General features: G+C 34.3%; 4 protein-coding genes across 4 annotated transcripts; 3 read left to right on the top strand and 1 right to left on the bottom strand.

Moving 5' to 3' along the window:
- The first annotated feature begins 489 nt into the window (after positions 1–489).
- Positions 490–2,179, top strand: LOC107371795 (ataxin-3). The gene is made up of 4 exons (XM_015939959.3): positions 490–692; positions 799–963; positions 1,255–1,391; positions 1,459–2,179. Exons 1-4 carry the CDS (start codon positions 669–671, stop codon positions 1,886–1,888), a joined length of 756 nt encoding a protein of 251 aa, XP_015795445.1. The 5' UTR covers positions 490–668; the 3' UTR covers positions 1,889–2,179.
- A 478-nt stretch (positions 2,180–2,657) lies between these two features.
- LOC112539958 (uncharacterized) lies at positions 2,658–4,261 on the top strand. Its single transcript, XM_025162817.2, has 2 exons — positions 2,658–2,835; positions 2,979–4,261. Exons 1-2 carry the CDS (start codon positions 2,797–2,799, stop codon positions 4,113–4,115), a joined length of 1,176 nt encoding a protein of 391 aa, XP_025018585.2. The 5' UTR covers positions 2,658–2,796; the 3' UTR covers positions 4,116–4,261.
- A 4,376-nt stretch (positions 4,262–8,637) lies between these two features.
- mbt (serine/threonine-protein kinase PAK mbt) lies at positions 8,638–12,280 on the top strand. The gene is made up of 4 exons (XM_025162818.2): positions 8,638–9,132; positions 9,311–10,200; positions 10,265–10,391; positions 10,535–12,280. Exons 1-4 carry the CDS (start codon positions 8,713–8,715, stop codon positions 10,970–10,972), a joined length of 1,875 nt encoding a protein of 624 aa, XP_025018586.2. The 5' UTR covers positions 8,638–8,712; the 3' UTR covers positions 10,973–12,280.
- A 494-nt stretch (positions 12,281–12,774) lies between these two features.
- Oseg5 (intraflagellar transport protein Oseg5) lies at positions 12,775–15,793 on the bottom strand. The gene is made up of 3 exons (XM_015939336.3): positions 15,571–15,793; positions 13,268–15,491; positions 12,775–12,949 (listed from the first exon to the last, which is right to left on the bottom strand). The coding sequence occupies exons 1-3, from the start codon at positions 15,594–15,596 to the stop codon at positions 12,878–12,880; spliced, it is 2,322 nt and encodes a 773-aa protein (XP_015794822.2). The 5' UTR covers positions 15,597–15,793; the 3' UTR covers positions 12,775–12,877.
- Positions 15,794–17,598: the final 1,805 nt, after the last annotated feature.

The raw sequence follows: 17,598 nt of genomic DNA, 5'->3' as shown, positions 1-17,598 counted from the left end.
ACAACCAATAAGACCGATCTTACCTTAAATTTTTCACAGAGGTTCATTCAATTGAATTTATAAACAACTGTTCAAGCAGTAAAATTTAAAAAATGGTCGCATTAATCATTGGCTTATCAAATGCTGACATTGTTTGATCTCAAAGGTTGATGAGCTTATTAAATCTCTTAGGCTTGATAACACTCTTATCATGTAATCATTAACGCAATTCTCATTCAAGTTGTAATAGCAATATAAAACTTCAAGACTTAATTATTTTAGGGCTTCGAATCATTGATTAATAGAAATGATTCCTTTAAAGTTGAAATTATGTCTTCAATCTGGACAACCACCAACTAATTAGTCTCAGAAATTTCAACAATATTACATGATAAAGTATCATTATTTAATTTCTTAGATTAATGGCTGTTCTTAGTTCATTCAGACTTTGATTCTCCCGCCTTAGCCAATCACCATCCTCCACCCCTTTAACTACAACTAGTGTACACTGTAATGAGTACAGTAATTTGAAATATTTTTTGAAAACCTGTTATAATAATTGTTTCATGAAACCTATTCCGATGAGGAACTATGTTTTGATCTGTTGACGGGTGATTACGTTAGCTTTCAAACTGACCGATAAAATTTGATCCAACTGTAAATGCAATCATAATTAGTTTTAAGAAAATATGGATCTGATTTTCCATGAGAAGGTTTGTATTTTGCTTTCAGTTTAATTTTTAAAAATGTTTTAATTTTTCAGATACAATATTAACTTTAATTTTGCATTTTCCTTCTTATTTATTCCTCGTTGTACAGCAAGAAGGCCAATTGTGTGCAAAACATTGTCTTAATGCTTTACTCCAAGGACCTTATTTTACAGAATTTGATTTGGCCACCATTGCGAAGACCATCGATGATGAGGAGAGATTGAAAATGGCAGAAGGTGGGGAAAACAGAGCAGAGTATCGGGAATTCATTGAGGTAAATAAATTATGCATGTTTCATTTTAGTTTATTTAATCTGTGACTTTAAAGTTACATTGCCGTTCTGCCAAGCATCAATCCGTTCTCTATGTATCTCGAGTCTTGAAGTCTGCTTTATAAGAAATCGTTTAGATGACAAGTTATTTCAATATTTTTATTTTTATGAGCTGTCACTCTAAAAATAAATCTTCAACATATTATTCCGTTTCAAGCGCTTGATGATTTTGATCAAATTCAGCGCTATTTTTATTAACTGTCACTTATTTTATGCTCATCTCTTCTTTTTCAGGGTCCTTCTTTTAACATGGATGATAGTGGATATTTTTCTATTCAAGTTATTGCAAATGCTCTTAAAGTGTGGAGTCTAGAGCTGATACCTTTTAAAAGTCAAAATGCTATAGCAGAAATCGCTCGTAAAGATCCTACGTGAGCACAACATAAACATCTAATAACCATGTCCAATATTTTAATTTGAATTTACTTACCCTTTCAGGTCCCAAAAATGCTATATTTGCAATTATAGAGACCATTGGCTGACAATAAGGAAGATTGGTAACCAATGGTTCAATCTAAACTCATTGCTAAGTGGACCTGAATTGATATCGGACACTTACTTGGCCCTCTTTTTGGCACAATTGCAAGAAGAAGGATACTCTATTTTTATTATTAACGGAGAATTACCTGCATGTAAATCTGACCAAGTATTATCGACCATGAGAGTTGAACAAACAGAGAAACCTCATGCTATTGTTGAATATGGTGACCGAAGCTCAACGGAAGCAGTAAAAGGGGATTCTTTCACCGGAGAAGGAGACGAAGAGAGCTGTATAGCGAGAGCGATCGCTGCAAGTTTAGAAAGTGAATTGGAAGACGAACAAAAACAACTTCAAGCTGCTATCGCCATGAGTTTGGAGTCACAATAAATTATCATGTTTTTCATTTTAACTCGTTTAATTGAATCAATAGGTATAATCTAAAATTTTAACGAGAATCTTTGTCTATTCGGACTCATCTGAACAGTTTTTAATGAATCAATTGCAATTTTAAACGCTTAACACTATCTGCCCAAAAAAAATCAGCATATATCGTAATAACTCTGAATTGCGGAATTATCCTCGACTTCGAGGTTCTCTTCAACTTCGATTTCCTTTGATTTATCAAATTAGGCGAAAGCTACAGTTTTTGTATACTGTTTAAAGAAACTTTTAAATTTACTCCCGCATCCAAATTATTGCAACTTTTAACCATAATGAGCTAATCACCGTCATCAATTGTGCGATTATCATAATTTATTCTTACACAAAACATAAAAGGATCATATGAAAATCAGGGAATTGTGCTCTATCATTAAAATTCAAATTTAATGTTGAAAGTATGAAACTTTTGAATTCATTTTGTAGAGTTTTATTTCACAAACCAAGTGTATCAAAACATTACGGTTGCAGTGTGAACTTCACAATTTTAGACAACATTACAGAAAATTGTGTCTGACCAGCGGTCAGTGACCAATTTATCTCAAGATAGATGTCGCTGAGTTGATTGTGGATTGGTTTTACTTGATCCGAAACGATAGTGGCTGTATCAGATATGGTATCTCCTTCACTGTTTTGCTTTGTTTCGAACGAGCAACATCAAAAAAAGTTATCTCCGTACCTTATACTGTGCCTTCTATTGAAAACTCAACCAAACCACCCAACCTAACAAAAGTCTCCATCTTTAAAACTAAGTGATCATCAGACCAACATCAGAATCAATACCTAGGAAAAGAAACGAAGAAATCTTGTCCAATCAAGCAAAAAATAACAAAACACCTGTACGAAGTGAGTAGAATATGGACTCAGAAGGAAAAACGACAATAACCACAATCTTGGTAAGTCAAAACCCATAATAATAAATAATGATACTGAACAACAAATAACACAATAAGACACAAACATTCATAGAAATGAAAACAATAAGACACAAAAACCCTATGACACAAATCTAATGTAAAACACCTTCTTCTCATTTAAGGGAAAGAAAACAACCTTGCAACACAATGACTTTAAAGACATTCTGGAAATTATAACTAAACATGGAGAAGCCAATGAATCAAACTCAAACAACATAGCTGACATTCTACAAGATCCCAGATTTCTAAATGTTACCACACAAATGATCAATGATCAAAACTGGATAAGTGAACTTAACCCTGATAATGTAAGAGTGCTAACTTCGTTTAACAAAATGAGTAAGCTGATGGTCACCACAAATACAGTACCCATCTCTGAACCATCACAAATGAACACAAGTTCATTTGGTAACAACAAAATGAGGAAAAGTATTACTCAATTTATGACTATGGACGAGACTGAACCAAAAACATGGTTCAAAATTGAACCGGTCATAACTTGTTTCACGATAATAGTAAAAATAAAAGAAATAAAAAACAAAAGAGGCCTAACATCAGCAGCTCAAATACAGACAGAAATAGAAAAGCTACTAATAGAGAATGATAACCCACAAATCAAAGTCAGAAAAGTAATACCTAGCTATGAATGCTGCAAAATTAAGTGCGAGACAGCCAATCACAGAAAAAATCTCCTGGAGCTAATCAAAAAAGAAAGACCAACGTGGCAATGTGAGACTCAGTTAATAAGGCCACCTCAAATCAAACTCATAGGAGTCAAATACTTTAACCCAGAGAAAAATCTTGAACAACAATTCATTAGATATCTAGAAAAGAAAAATCAATGGCCCCTCGATAAAGAAAACAATAAAATCATTGCCTACAACCAGACTAATCAAGCTCATGACCTAATAATTCAGATTCTACCCTCAATTAGAGAAAGAATAGAGAAAAATAAAGGATGGGTAAATGTAGGACATGGTGATGTTAGAGCAATAGACTACTTTAACATAAAATTGTGTAGGAAATGCGCTAATTTTGGACATGCAATTAGAGATTGCAAGAACATGACTAGATGCGGATACTGCACAAAACGCCATAATGAAACTTGCAGAAATCAGCAAAACTCAAATGAATGGGTCTGTCCAAACTGCAGAAGAAAAGGACATAATGCCTTCCAGGTAATCTGCCCAGTCTTCATTGAAAGGCTAAAAGTAGAAATAGAAAAGATTAACTTTCCATATGAATCCATAATGCACTAAATGACCCGAACACTCTAAAATGTTAAACGAATTTGCACTCAGAAGGGTAGAGAACAAAGAAGAAAATAACTCTGAACCTACAAACGAAACTGAAAAGACTTAAAAACTCAACTACTCTGTAAACCCTTTCATGACAAAGAAATGTAAACCGCTTTACTAAGAAACAGACAATAAAAAGATTAACAAAAACTCAAACCAGTTGAAAAGTAAATCCAAGAAAGCCAACTGAAAAGTTGAAACACCTGCAGGCTATAAACTAATCCTCTCCAAGTCATAAAATGAAACACAAAAAGAAAAACAACTCCACTCAAAACAATCAACCCAATCCATCACAATAAAACTAACCAAACAGAATACCTCATTAACTCACCCCAAACTACAAAAATGTCAATCAACAAATCAATCCTACGTGAATTTCAAGCAACAAGAAACAACTGGGTCTGCACTAAAGGCCTACCCAGAAAAGTTGAACTCACAGTAACCCCATCAAACTCCCCCGACTTCAAAGATCCAATAAATGTACGAAACACTCTTAACACAGTCCTGGAAGAACTAGCAAATGTAGAAGATAAGATCTCTTATGTGGTCTACCGTGACAACATCTCAATAATTGGTCTTTTCAACAACATTCACAAGTGTGAAATCGCTAATCACATAACAACATCACTAAATGAATGGACAGTGGACCAGAGGAAACTTCGACCAGCACAAATTTACTTCTTTGCAAGTGATTCTATTGCTCATCATTCAATAGACTTTCTTACCAACAACATAATCAAGACGAATGGATGGATCAATGACATCATAACAAAAGTTAAAACAGTCAACAACTTTCAAAACGACCAAGTACGTATCACCATCGACATCAGCCGTCAAAATAGGAACAAGCTCCTAAACAACGAGGGAAAAATACTTTTTTTGGACAAAAGCTGTCAAGCCTACGACAACATCGGCCTAAAGAACTGTAACAGATGTCAATCATTTGATCATCAAACTGCTTGCTGCAACAATCCTCCGAAGTGTAGTATATGTTGTCTACAACATACAGGGAACTGCAATCAGATAAACACAGTGTCAATCCAAAAGTGTGCTTCGTGTCCTGAAGAATACTCGATCGGTCATCAAACATACAGTAACCAATGTCCAACTCTAACTCAGCAAGTGAAGAATCTGTCACTGGGCTTCACCATCAGGTACCAGTGGATAATGATTCCGAGATCTCAGAAACTGTTCTAAGTGTCAGCTTTCTAAATGTAGCTAAGAACGGTCATAATACGGAATACATCATAAAAGTAATGCTTGAAGAGACTCTAATTTGCTTTGGTATAGCTGAAGCAAATAGAGCCAAAACACTTGCCTTCATAAACAACAAAAGAGTAATTATTAACGATCAAACAGTTCTAGTGATTGGCAAAGAACTAAGGGTAATCGGTATCAACAATCAACATGAAAATCTAATAATAGCGCTAATTGAGCATGGTGACGAACAAGTTATGATAATATGTGGCTACATTAACCCGACCAACAGAATGAAACAAAAAGAATATCTTGAAACATTGTATAGTGTCCTTCAAAAATATCAACATCTCCCAGCTGTGGTAATAATGGACTCGAATTGTGACTCGCTACTATGGTCCAAACGGCCTGCAAGATATGCTCATGACAGAATTATGGAAACCATCGTCACCGATCTAGGCTTCAGACTGGAGAACAAACCAGCGAACGATGAAAACTTCACCTACCACAGTGGTGATAGAAAATCTTGGGTAGATCTAATACTAACAAAAAATCTAGAAACAGAGGAAATTGAATATCACGATATAGTTACAGATCACAGACTATTAGAAAGTAGAGTAAAAATGAGTAAAATAAAATACACAAAACCAATAGCAAACAGACTAAGAAAGATCCATAATTACAATCTAAGCCTAGTAACAACAGAACTCACATCAGAACAGATAGACAGGGAATTTAGGAAAATACTAAATCATCCCAACAATAGTCAAACAAGTGCAAAACTACCACCAAAAAGACTAGCAATAAACAAAAGAATAGGGAAACTAAAAAATCAAATGAACAATTTACTCAGAAAAGAAGTAAACTCAGAAAACAAAGACAGAATAGATCAAATCAAGAAAGAAATAGAAATCCTAGAAATCAAACATACAACAAACTTTTACAAGTTTCTTTGGAAAGCAAGGAAAATGCCAACTCTATACTGGTATGCCCTAAATAAACTTGTAAAAAACAATAAGATCAATGATCTAGACAGCAAACTATCAGAAAAAGATGAAGTAAAAATCGAGCTGACCAAGTTCTCCAGATCGAAGCCATATTTCGGACCATGTGGATTCACGGGGCCATGTCCACTTAGCATGAGTGAAGTGATATTCATCCAAAACATGAAATTCAAGAAGACAAGTGGCTATGCGGACGAATTCTTAAAATCAGATTGGAATAAACTATGGGAAAAAAATATGGACCAAATCATTAAACTCATCAAAATGTGTTTTCAACAAGGATATGTACCCCAACCAGCAAAAATATATGGTGCAAGTTTCATTCCGAAAGCGAACAATCAATTAAGAATGATAAGGATACCAAACTTCATCATAAGAATCTTTGACAAAATCTTGTGTAAAAGAGTTCAAGAAGTAATGCCACAAATACTACTTGAAAACTCGCAATATGCCTATCAATCCAACAACAACAATGAAGATATGCATGTGAGAATCGCTGAAAAAGTTAACAATGATAAAGTCCTACTGCAACTTGATATAACAAAGGCGTTTGACAACGTAGACCTAAGTTACCTATGGCCAATACTGGAGGAGAAGCTTGGAAAAGAAACAGTGGGAATGCTGAAACAAATGGTCCACAACAGATGGCTAAGAACCAAACACAACAATATAACGTACTACAAAAGAGACGAAAAAGGAGTCCCGCAAGGGTCAGCACTTGGACCGATTCTCTTCGTTCTGGCGTTGGACAAACCCCTTAGACAGATCCGAAATGATGAAAGAGTTTCAGAAATCTTCTGTTTTGCTGACGACATCAACATACTGTGCGAAATGGAACACTGTGACCAAGTAATAGAGCTAACCAGATATGCAATCAGTCAAATCAACCTGGAATTAAACATGAGCAAAACAAAGATATGTGCACCACAAGCAATGTCGAGAAACAATCAACAAATCACAGGAAAAAGAATCGAAAGATCCATCTCCGCAATGAAAATCAAGAAGATAATAGATGATCAAACAACACATCTGAGAAGTATAAAAGATACAATATCAAAATTACCGATTTTCTATCTACGACAAATATTGAATGCCTTCACTGGACAAATGCTATATGAACTATCACCAACATGTCTACATAAAAACACCAATTACCAACAACTGCTAAGAAACATCGACAACAGAGTTCACACTAAACTGAAAGAATTGTGTGCTTTAAGATCAAAAAACTCAATCCTCACGCCGACCCTAGTATTTAACATCAAAAACCCAACAGTAACGTGGCTAACAACCATAACAATGGCAATACTGAAGACATCAGAAAATCTAAAGGAATGGCCAATCCTGGAAATAATGTCACCTCTCCCGACCTTTCCGAAAAGAAGAATATCGATAGAAAACTTCTTCAAAAGGAAAGTTCATGTCAACGTTGGCAAAGCAGTCATGATAAATCTTTGGAAAGACAAGACAAGAATAAAAGTGGAAGAAAATGAATGCAACTACAAAAATCAAGAAGGTTCAAGCACTGGAGAAAGAATATTACTGGCATACTTCATGGCAACAAGATATGGGCACGGACTGGTCACCTTTCACGTCAACAAGAGTATATCTAAATTCCCAAACTCAGACACAATGAAAGATTTAAGCTCGATTCTAAGTGACTACTGTCAACAATGGTACTGGATGGAAACAGAAGAACCATATAAGCAATACATAAACACTGAAAACCAACCACAAGCAAACATACAATTCATTTCAACAACCACATTTAAGAAAAACCTAACTGAGAAAATTACAAACATTCTAGATGAAAACATGCCAAATAACCAGACTATGAGACTACTCTTTGACCCCAAAAATCCACTACAAATATACAACAGAATTGGAAAAACACAAGCAATGGCGGCCGTAAACCTAATCTCTGAAGTTTCACTGAAGGTTCACATTTTAGCATCCATCAAAGGAAAAAATCTAACAACAAAACACTACTTACAAGATTGCAAGAAGATGAAATTGGTAACCAATGGCAGGACAGACTGGAGATTCAAAAAAGACAAAAAAAATGATCAACAAATAATAGAAGACCTAACATGCATAAATACAATACTGAACCAGCAAATAGAATTTCATAACCAAAACCAAACCTAAACAATTGTAAAACCAACCATCCCCTCCCAATCCCCTCCCATTACCTGTACACAGGAAAAAATACTGTAGTCCACAGTATAGAAACCTCTAGCAAGTGTTCCACCCAAACGAAAAAATATATTTTGCTCAATAAATGTTTGTTGAAGTTTTGTTTTTTCATTTTGATTTCTTTTGTTTTATTTTAATTAGTTGAATTGAACTGTGGATTAATGTTTTCAAAGAAGAAAAAACGACCTACTATCTCAGCTCCAACTAACTTTGAGCATCGTGTTCACACTGGATTCGACCGACGGGAAGGCAAATTTGTCGGCTTACCTCCTCAATGGACAAGCCTAATTCAAGGTGCACCTACAACTCCTGCAGCTTCAAATAATGTGACACCAACTATTGTGCGTCCCAAAACATCTCCTAACCATCAACAATTACATTTGAGCCAATATTCATTGAACTCAAATGGCATGTCATCGTCAAAACCAGTGTCTCCACAGCCAACACCAATACCATTCCAACAGCCATTCCAATCACATCAACCACAACAGCTACAGCATCAACAATTGCTTCTACAACAGATCCATCAATCTCCAAATCAACACCCACAACAACAGTACATGCAACTACAACAGCAATTAGTGAGTATAAATAATTATTCATATTTCAATGTTCAGAGAAAGTCAAATTCTAGTTTAATAAATCATAAAGATTGATCATAAACAAAAGTTACTTTCAGTTCATATCAAATATGGTAAATTCATTCATTCGTTCATTTTTTCATATTTTAACTTATTTTATGTATTCTCACTTCCTCAGGATCTTACTCAACAACTTCTCCAACTTCAGCAATTCCAACAACAAAATGAAGCACAACCACAGCATGCTTTGCATCAATCACAACTTCAGCATCAACAGCAACAACAACAGCAACTGTCACAGCAACAGCAGCTACAACTACAACAACAACGACAATTGCAACAGCAACAAGCACAGCAACAGCAGCTTCATCAACAACTTCAACAACAACAACAACAGCAACTTCATCAACAGCTTCATCAACAACTTCAACAGCAGCAGCAACAGCAAAAACAGCAACAAGCACAGCAACAAGCTCAGGTACAAGCGCAACAACAGGCACAGCAACAAGCACAGCAAGCACAACAACAACAGCAAGCACAGCAACAACAACAGCAGCAGCAACAACAACAACAACAACTTCAACAACAACAACAACAACAGCTTCAACAACAACAAACACAGCAACAAATCAATCAACAAGCAATTCAATTTCTTCGACAATCTCCTGGACAGGAAAATATGCAAGTGACAACATTGCAAAAGGATAGCAACCGAGATTTTCAACAGAGACTTTCTCAAGAACAGTTTCGTGCCGCTTTACAAATGGTTGTTAGTCCAGGCGACCCTAGAGAGAATTTAGAAAATTTTGTTTTGATTGGTACAGGATCAACGGGTCAAGTTTGTATAGCTACTCAAAAAACAACTGGTAAACTTGTTGCTGTTAAAAAAATGGATCTACGGAAGCAACAACGACGTGAATTATTATTTAATGAAGTTGTAATAATGAGAGACTATCATCATCCTAATATAGTTGAAATGTATGATTCGTATCTTGTCAACGAAGAACTATGGGTTATTATGGAGTTTTTAGAAGGTGGTGCTCTTACTGATATTGTCACTCAATCAAGGTAATTCATCTCAATAACTCAATGGTTTAAAGATGAATTAATCTCATTTTTTTTATTTTTACAGAATGGATGAAGATCAAATCGCAACTGTCTGTATGCAATGCCTCAAAGCATTGGCATTCCTACATTCCCAAGGAGTTATTCATAGAGATATTAAAAGTGATTCCATTTTATTAGCTGCTGATGGAAAAGTGCGTAAACTTTTCAACTTTTTTCGTTTGTGTTGTATTGTTTCATTGAAGTCAATTTACATTGAACGAGAACAACACAACACTACCTATTCTGATTTTTTCCAGTTTCTTCTTTACATTAATATTTTTTTTCTTGCCTTCAGATTAAACTTTCTGATTTTGGTTTTTGTGCCCAAGTGTCACCTGAAGTTCCTAAACGTAAATCTCTTGTGGGAACTCCATATTGGATGGCACCAGAAGTAATTTCACGACAACCCTATGGGACAGAAGTTGATATTTGGTCTCTCGGAATAATGGTCATTGAAATGGTTGACGGAGAACCACCGCTTTTCGATGAACCTCCATTGCCTGCAATGAGACGCATAAGGGATATGGAACCTCCTAAATTAAAGAATGCTCTTAAGGTCTCACCTCAGCTACAAAATTTCTTGGATAAAATGTTGGTCCGTGATCCAGCGCAAAGAGCAACTGCCGAAGAGCTATTACAGCATCCATTCCTAAATCAAGCTGGACCTCCATCATTATTAGTGCCTTTGATGCGTTCCTTTCGCTTAAGTCCATGCTGTGTTAGAGATGGTTAAAGTGTTGGAATCTTCAATTCAATTGTTGACCCTTTTTTCCTTTACGCCTTCTTCGATAGTCTTTCCATCTCAAATAATGATCTTTGACTTTCTTTTTTCATACTAACAATGGAGAGAAAATAATCTCAATTAACGTAATTAGTGACTTTCAATGACAAAACTTATATGAATCAAAATATGATTAACTTTTAACAGCTATTTAATTTGAATATAAAAACGAGTGGAAAGCTCTTAGACAATTCCAATCAAGTAAATATGAGAATCAATAGGGATTGTAAAAAACTCGTTTCACCCAGTTTTTATGATCAGCGTACTGTGAATATTAATTGTTTATTGACAAAGACATATAATCCGTCCGATTAAGTCCAACCTTTATAAGTCGCCTTACAAATATTTACAGCAAGTGCCTTCAGCAACAATGCATTTCAATTGCCTGGTTAATGATTTGAAATAGTAAAACTTATCATTTATTCATGTTTTTTAGTAAAATTTGTTGTTAGTATTTTAGTTCATTTTCTTACCTTCAACAGATTGTTTAATAATCTCGATTATTGCTCTCCTTTTATCGTTAACTTGGATGTCTCTGCATTTAGCTGTTTATGCTGTTATAAACTACTTATAATAATTAATTTGGTTTATTTTAAATTGTTACTCTTTCTAAGGTTCTTCTAGCTTTTCATCAACAAATCGATATCAAAATCTCACCTAAATCATGCATTTACTATAAGAATCTCTTTTATAATATTTTATTGCACACACTAAATGAATTTCATATTTTTTATGCTCTACTCACAGGATAGTACAATCAGTATACAATCAAATTTGGCAAAAACAAAGTATCAAACGGTTTAAAGAATGAAGATCCTGATTGATTCACCATTTACCTGAACAATTTACTTTTTAAAGCTATTGCGTCTTTAACGATCAAAACTTCAACTTGAATGACAGTTATTAATTTCAATAGAACCGTCAATAATTAATGTGATTAATTGTCACGGTTGAACAAATGATATTCAACAGTTAAAACATCTCATTCTCTAAGTCAACAGTTTCTCAGAAGCCAATATTTACTGTCAAATCTGATTGATACAGCTTTGTATGATTCCTTTGAAATTTACATGGATCTTTTTAACAATTTAATTTTACAAATGAATCTGCATTCAATTGTTACCAAACAATTTTTTAATCATGTAAGTCTGTTGATTAACAAAAATGTAACACCAACAATGCATCAAATTTTACTAACCTTCCTACTAATTTTGATTCCCACTTTGCTCTTACATTCTGAGAAATAAAGCTTTTGATTTATCTTTATCAACCAGATTAATAATCACGCTAAAATTGACTTCACCGGGCATCATCGTAGTCGCCATGTCATCTTGTCTAGCTTAATCACCCAATTTCGCTTAATAAGTTTTCATCTCTTACATTTCTTATTCAATGGCCTCTTCCATTGTTAGTTATGCATTTGCTTCATTAACATACTTGACCTGTCTTCACCAATTAATTTCAAAGGTTTCTTACTGAGCGATGAGAAAATTTAATCACAACAGTTGAAATTTAATCAACTCCATCAGGTTATATCCATGTGTATGGAACCAGCATAGATGGTTTAAGATTTCATTAAAGTCCAATTCGTTTGGTAGATCCTGAGTCGATTAGTGGCATTAACGAGATTCTAATTTTGTTTGGAACCATTTTAACCTTTACAATTATTCTTAAACCATTTGAACAACACCAATCAACAGAGGGTCGCGATGGTGCCATAACGGACGCTGCTGGTTTACACAGTTTATATTGAATAGGCTCACACAGAAACAGATTTAAATACAATACATTAGGCCCTCTCAAAATGCAATGAATGTAAAATTTCCAAATAAATAAATCAATCATTTTTAATTTAAATCAAATTTCATGCTTGTGTTTATAAGGATCTTTGATAATTTCTTCAACTTGTTCCCAATTCCTTGATTCAATCTGGAATAAAAAGAGAAAGATTTAGATGTTTAAAGACTCAAATTCATGTAAAAATGAACATAAGATCACCAGAATCATTTTCCGAGTTAGGCTTATTGATTGTATTAAAGCTCTTACAGAATATGAAATAATAAAATAATCTTTGAATCAACATCTAAACAAAGCTTTTATTTCTGAGTTTCTCGATTATAAATTGATTGAAGCAATTATTTAATCAATCGATGATCTTACTTGTGAATTGAGTTTTAAACTTGATCAATTACGAATGATGATGCATTTAGAAACCAAAAGACTAAAAATTTTATGACATTAACTTACCTCATTGGCTAATTTTTTCAACCTTTTATTGTCTTCTGTTTTATCAAATCGCTCCAAGTAACGTTGGCGATAAAACAGAATGACATTTCCATAGATTCGCTCTTTATTGTCATATTTATCCATTAAATCACAAGCTCGATCCCAATTGTAAACTTCCAAATTAATTAAGATCGCTCTTAGAATGAATTTACTAGCAATTAAAATATTCTCGGCTTCTTGAATGTTACCACACAGCAAAGCTATTTCAGCATTTCGAGCTGCAGAGTCGAGCAGCTTTTGGATTCGTTGAATGTACAAAACCTTATCAACCTTTTCAATTGCTGAATATGCATATTCAGCTATCTCTAAATTATGACCATTAAGAGCCATTCCTGCCAATGAAGCCCAAAGAGGTAAATAATCAGGAGATGATTTTAAATATCGGCATAACTGAAGAGCTTCATTCCATTTTCCATTTGAAACATAACCATGTAAGATTCTTGGAAATGAGCTGATTGAGTACTGAACTGGTGAACCATCAGACAAACGTAGAGTTAGTTGATTATTGTGAAAATCTGTTAATTGTAAATTTCTAGAAGCATTGTCTGACCAATCTTTTTCAATAACTGCCAATGAAAATAAATCTCGATCAACAAAGCCGACTTGAGGATAAAGCCAGCAAGTGATTCGTCCATTTTCACCTAAAGCGGCTAACATGTTGGCAGTATCACACCAAAGAATCCATTTAATCATTGAGCTTATTTTGATTATTTGGGATGAAACTGAACGTGATCGAACCAAAGTCAGATATAAATCGCAATTTTTATCAATAAAAGCTACTTTTCGTTCATTTGGTGGTCCAGTCGAGCCAAGAGCAACAACCATTACCTCTGATTTATGTTTAATCATTGGGTTTGCGTTTATGGGTTTACCAGTTGGTAGATCAATGAAGTGAATTATTTTATTATCATTTGCATCGATAGCTGCCAATGTTTCAGGACTAATTGAAATGGTTCTATGATTTAAAAAGTCAGTCTTCATTCCAATCCACTTGAGGTTGTTGAGAAAGCGTCCATCGTATGAGTAGAGATAAACATTGGTGGAATCAACCAAAAGAAATGAAGTCGATGATTGCAAGAGACAATTAACAGTTGAATCTTTCAAGTCAATAGTGTAAGGAGCATTTAAATTAGTTGGACGATAAATCAAACATTGATTTGTAGTTATGACAATTAGATATCCATGTGCAAGGGAAAACTGAGTTATGTTTTCGCGAAATTCAATTTCTTCATCAGTATTGATCAAAATGTCTCGAAATTTTAAAATCTTTTGACTTAAACAGCTAACCTGGTAATTAGCCCAGTCAATGGATTTATCAATAACATGAGCAAAAATGACGCTTCCATTACCTGTGACTCCAGCTATTTGAGTTGAATCTTGAGACCAACAAAGGTTGAAGATACTTTGGATTGCGGGTTTATTCAATGAATAAGTCCAGCCATGTTGATCACACAGTTTGAGAGCATTGAATGAACCAACAGCAAATAGTGATCCATTTGGTGTCCATGTTAGCGATGTTATTGGATAGTCATTGATTCCACTGATGAACAATAATCTACCAGAAGAATCCCAAACTTTATAGCGACAATCCTCACCTCCACTAATTATTGTGTTATTACATTGGTTCCAACCAACTTTCAGTATAGCACCATCATGAGCTTTCCACAAAATTGGTTTCACTTTAGGTGATAGAGGTTTAATTTCAAGATTAGAGTCGATTGTATAAATAATTGAATCGTTGGAGGGTGACCAAGCTAATGAGTAAACGGGAGTTGGATGGGAGGTTAAAGTTGTCCTTAGCATTCCACTTTTAGACCAAATCTTGACTTGGCCTTCTTCCCCTCCAGTGGCTAAAGCAGTTCCATCATGACTCCATTTGATTACCAAAATGGCACCTTTATGAGCTTCAACTGATTTCTCTAGTTTACCAGTGCGACTGAAAATGTGATATCTACCATCAGTTGAACCAATCAAGAATAGTTCGGCGCTTTTCTGACGCGTCCCGTGACTCCATTTTGGGTAGACATGAAGATCAGTTGGAAATAAATCTTCAGGCAAATTGATGGTTTGGATAACTTCATGATTCAGTGCGTTCCAAATGAGGAGTTTATGGTCATCTCCAGCAGTCAAAACCTCTTCGCCACTCAACCAACCAACACAAGAAGCAAAATCATTGTGACTTGAACTGTTAATGAGAAATTAGATTTAGCAAATCAAAAATTGTATCTTAATTAGAGAAAGTAATAAATAATGAATTAACTTACACTGGAAAATGAATTTTGAATTTCATCTTTTATTAGAAGGGATTTACATCCAATCGAAAGAAAACATTATTTCGTTGAAATGAAATCGGGCAAAATGATTTAAGTCAATAACAGGCTCACAAGCTTCACCAAAAATCAAAACACAATTGATGTTTCAATTATTTGATTTATTGGGTTAAGCATGTGATGATTGTAATTTATTTAATTTGATCACTTGGAGTAATGGCCGTCTTATTGTTTTGATGGCAGAAATGTCTGTTTTGTTGTCAGGTAATGCTTAGCAACAAGCTTGAAAATTACTCGTAAATGTTCAAGTAAAAAGTTTAAGTTAATCAACTCCAAGAGTTAAAACTTGGAGTTGATTCACTCGATGTTATAAAACTAGTGCTGTACGGTACATCTAAAAGTGAAACACTAATATCACAATGTGAACAACAGTTTACATGTGAATTACGAGGCCAGTTATTAGCCGCTTAGTTGACTTAGCATTATTATATTGTAATGTATTATTTGGGAGACTATTCATTTTATCGGATAGGGTTTGATGAAACAAACTCACAAGGGAAGTGACCTTGCTTGTACGGTCATTTTCGATTTTTTTCGAGTTTATATTGTAGAGGACAAAAAATAATTAGACACGTATTTTTGCTTTTTTTACGCCGGTGCGCGGTTATTGATATTTAGGCACTTTTAATTAAAGATAGTAATGAATTCCAGTCACTGAGAAGCAAGTAAAACAATGAAAAACAGAAAAATGAAAAATCTTAATAAAAATTGTGAATCACTTTTCAGTGACTTCAATAGATTTCAATGCAATATCCTCACTTAAAAGTGCCTAAATATCAATAACCGCGCACCGGCGTAAAAAAAGCAAAAATACGTGTCTAATTATTTTTTGTCCTCTACAATATAAACTCGAAAAAAATCGAAAATGACCGTACAAGCAAGGTCACTTCCCTTGTCAGAGTAACAGAGCTTTCAAATTCAATCAAAGCAGTTTAGCATTTGTTAGTTCTTGACGAATTGATCATCAGCAAAATTGTTTGAATAAACGCAGCAAGTAGCAAGATTTCTGTATTTTGAAAGATGTTTATGCAGAAATGCTCTTCGAAAGTTGAGAGCAGGTCTTGGTTTGTTGTTGCATCAATCCGTGAAAATCCATTTGGGCGATTTAAGAACTTCTCTGCTGAATAGTTTTCGCGAGAGTCGAGTTAGAAGTTGTGTTAACTTGGATAGCCTTTAATTAAATTATGGAGTCATTGTAAATGTTTGGTCTGTACAATTTAAAACAACTTTATAATTAATCTGAATAAAAAAGCGATTTATGAAGATACAGTCCCGGCTGCACAAGTAATCGATTGACTTACTTTGGGTTTTTACAGTCTTTCACAGGTTAAATCTGGCATCAATAATATTGTTTGCTACTAAAAGATACAAATAACAACACAATTGTCACATTTATGCACACATTGACACAAATGGGTGTAAACGAAGAAAAATAAGATTCACTAAAATTAAAACTCTGTTGACTTGTAGCGGCATGAAAACTGAATCCTTTAATGCAATTTAAAAGTTTCTCTGATCAATAGTTTGCGAGAAAATCGTGCTCGAAGTTGAAACTTCGATCGCGTTTTATTCAATTATCGAAGCAAATATTTTTATGAGACTTATTTTCCTCGATGTAAATTTTAATGGTCTAACAGAAAATGTAATTTATTTTATGAAATAAAACTTTGTGTTTCTGTAAAACCGATAAGTTCGGTTTTGCGTTAAAGCTGTCGCATTCTGTGACCACAAGATTTAGAGCAATGAAACTTATTATTGGTCGATAAAAATTGTCTCTACACATCAACAGTATAATACTTATGTCAAGCAATAGATAGGTCGCTTGATTCTGGCCATTAACCCAAAAACTTTGAACCTCAATAGTTCGAGAATGGTTGCATCTGTGATCATCATTCTTTGACTATTTATTAGATGCAATTATTTGCTTTAATACATTGAAATTACAGACAATTCGTTAAACTA

Source organism: Tetranychus urticae, chromosome 3 (genome assembly GCF_039701765.1).
Source record: "Tetranychus urticae isolate SD_2017Ah chromosome 3, NJAU_TeUrti_SD_1.0, whole genome shotgun sequence".
Classification (NCBI taxonomy): Eukaryota; Metazoa; Arthropoda; class Arachnida; order Trombidiformes; family Tetranychidae; genus Tetranychus; species Tetranychus urticae.
Note: the sequence above shows the minus strand (reverse complement) of the source record. Positions and strands in the feature narration are given on the sequence as shown.

Coding starts and splice junctions, on each gene's coding strand:
- LOC107371795 (XM_015939959.3), top strand. CDS start 669: ATGGATCTGATTTTCCATGAGAAG. Junction 693..798: donor ATCTGATTTTCCATGAGAAG/GTTTGTATTTTG, acceptor CTCGTTGTACAG/CAAGAAGGCCAATTGTGTGC. Junction 1,392..1,458: donor ATCGCTCGTAAAGATCCTAC/GTGAGCACAACA, acceptor TTACCCTTTCAG/GTCCCAAAAATGCTATATTT.
- LOC112539958 (XM_025162817.2), top strand. CDS start 2,797: ATGGACTCAGAAGGAAAAACGACAATAACCACAATCTTG. Junction 2,836..2,978: donor CGACAATAACCACAATCTTG/GTAAGTCAAAAC, acceptor TTCTCATTTAAG/GGAAAGAAAACAACCTTGCA.
- Oseg5 (XM_015939336.3), bottom strand. CDS start 15,596: ATGAAATTCAAAATTCATTTTCCAGT. Junction 15,492..15,570: donor TTCAAAATTCATTTTCCAGT/GTAAGTTAATTC, acceptor TCTCATTAACAG/TTCAAGTCACAATGATTTTG. Junction 12,950..13,267: donor TGAAAAAATTAGCCAATGAG/GTAAGTTAATGT, acceptor TTTTTATTCCAG/ATTGAATCAAGGAATTGGGA.
- mbt (XM_025162818.2), top strand. CDS start 8,713: ATGTTTTCAAAGAAGAAAAAACGACCTACTATCTCAGCTCCAACTAAC. Junction 10,201..10,264: donor GATATTGTCACTCAATCAAG/GTAATTCATCTC, acceptor TTATTTTTACAG/AATGGATGAAGATCAAATCG. Junction 10,392..10,534: donor TATTAGCTGCTGATGGAAAA/GTGCGTAAACTT, acceptor TCTTGCCTTCAG/ATTAAACTTTCTGATTTTGG.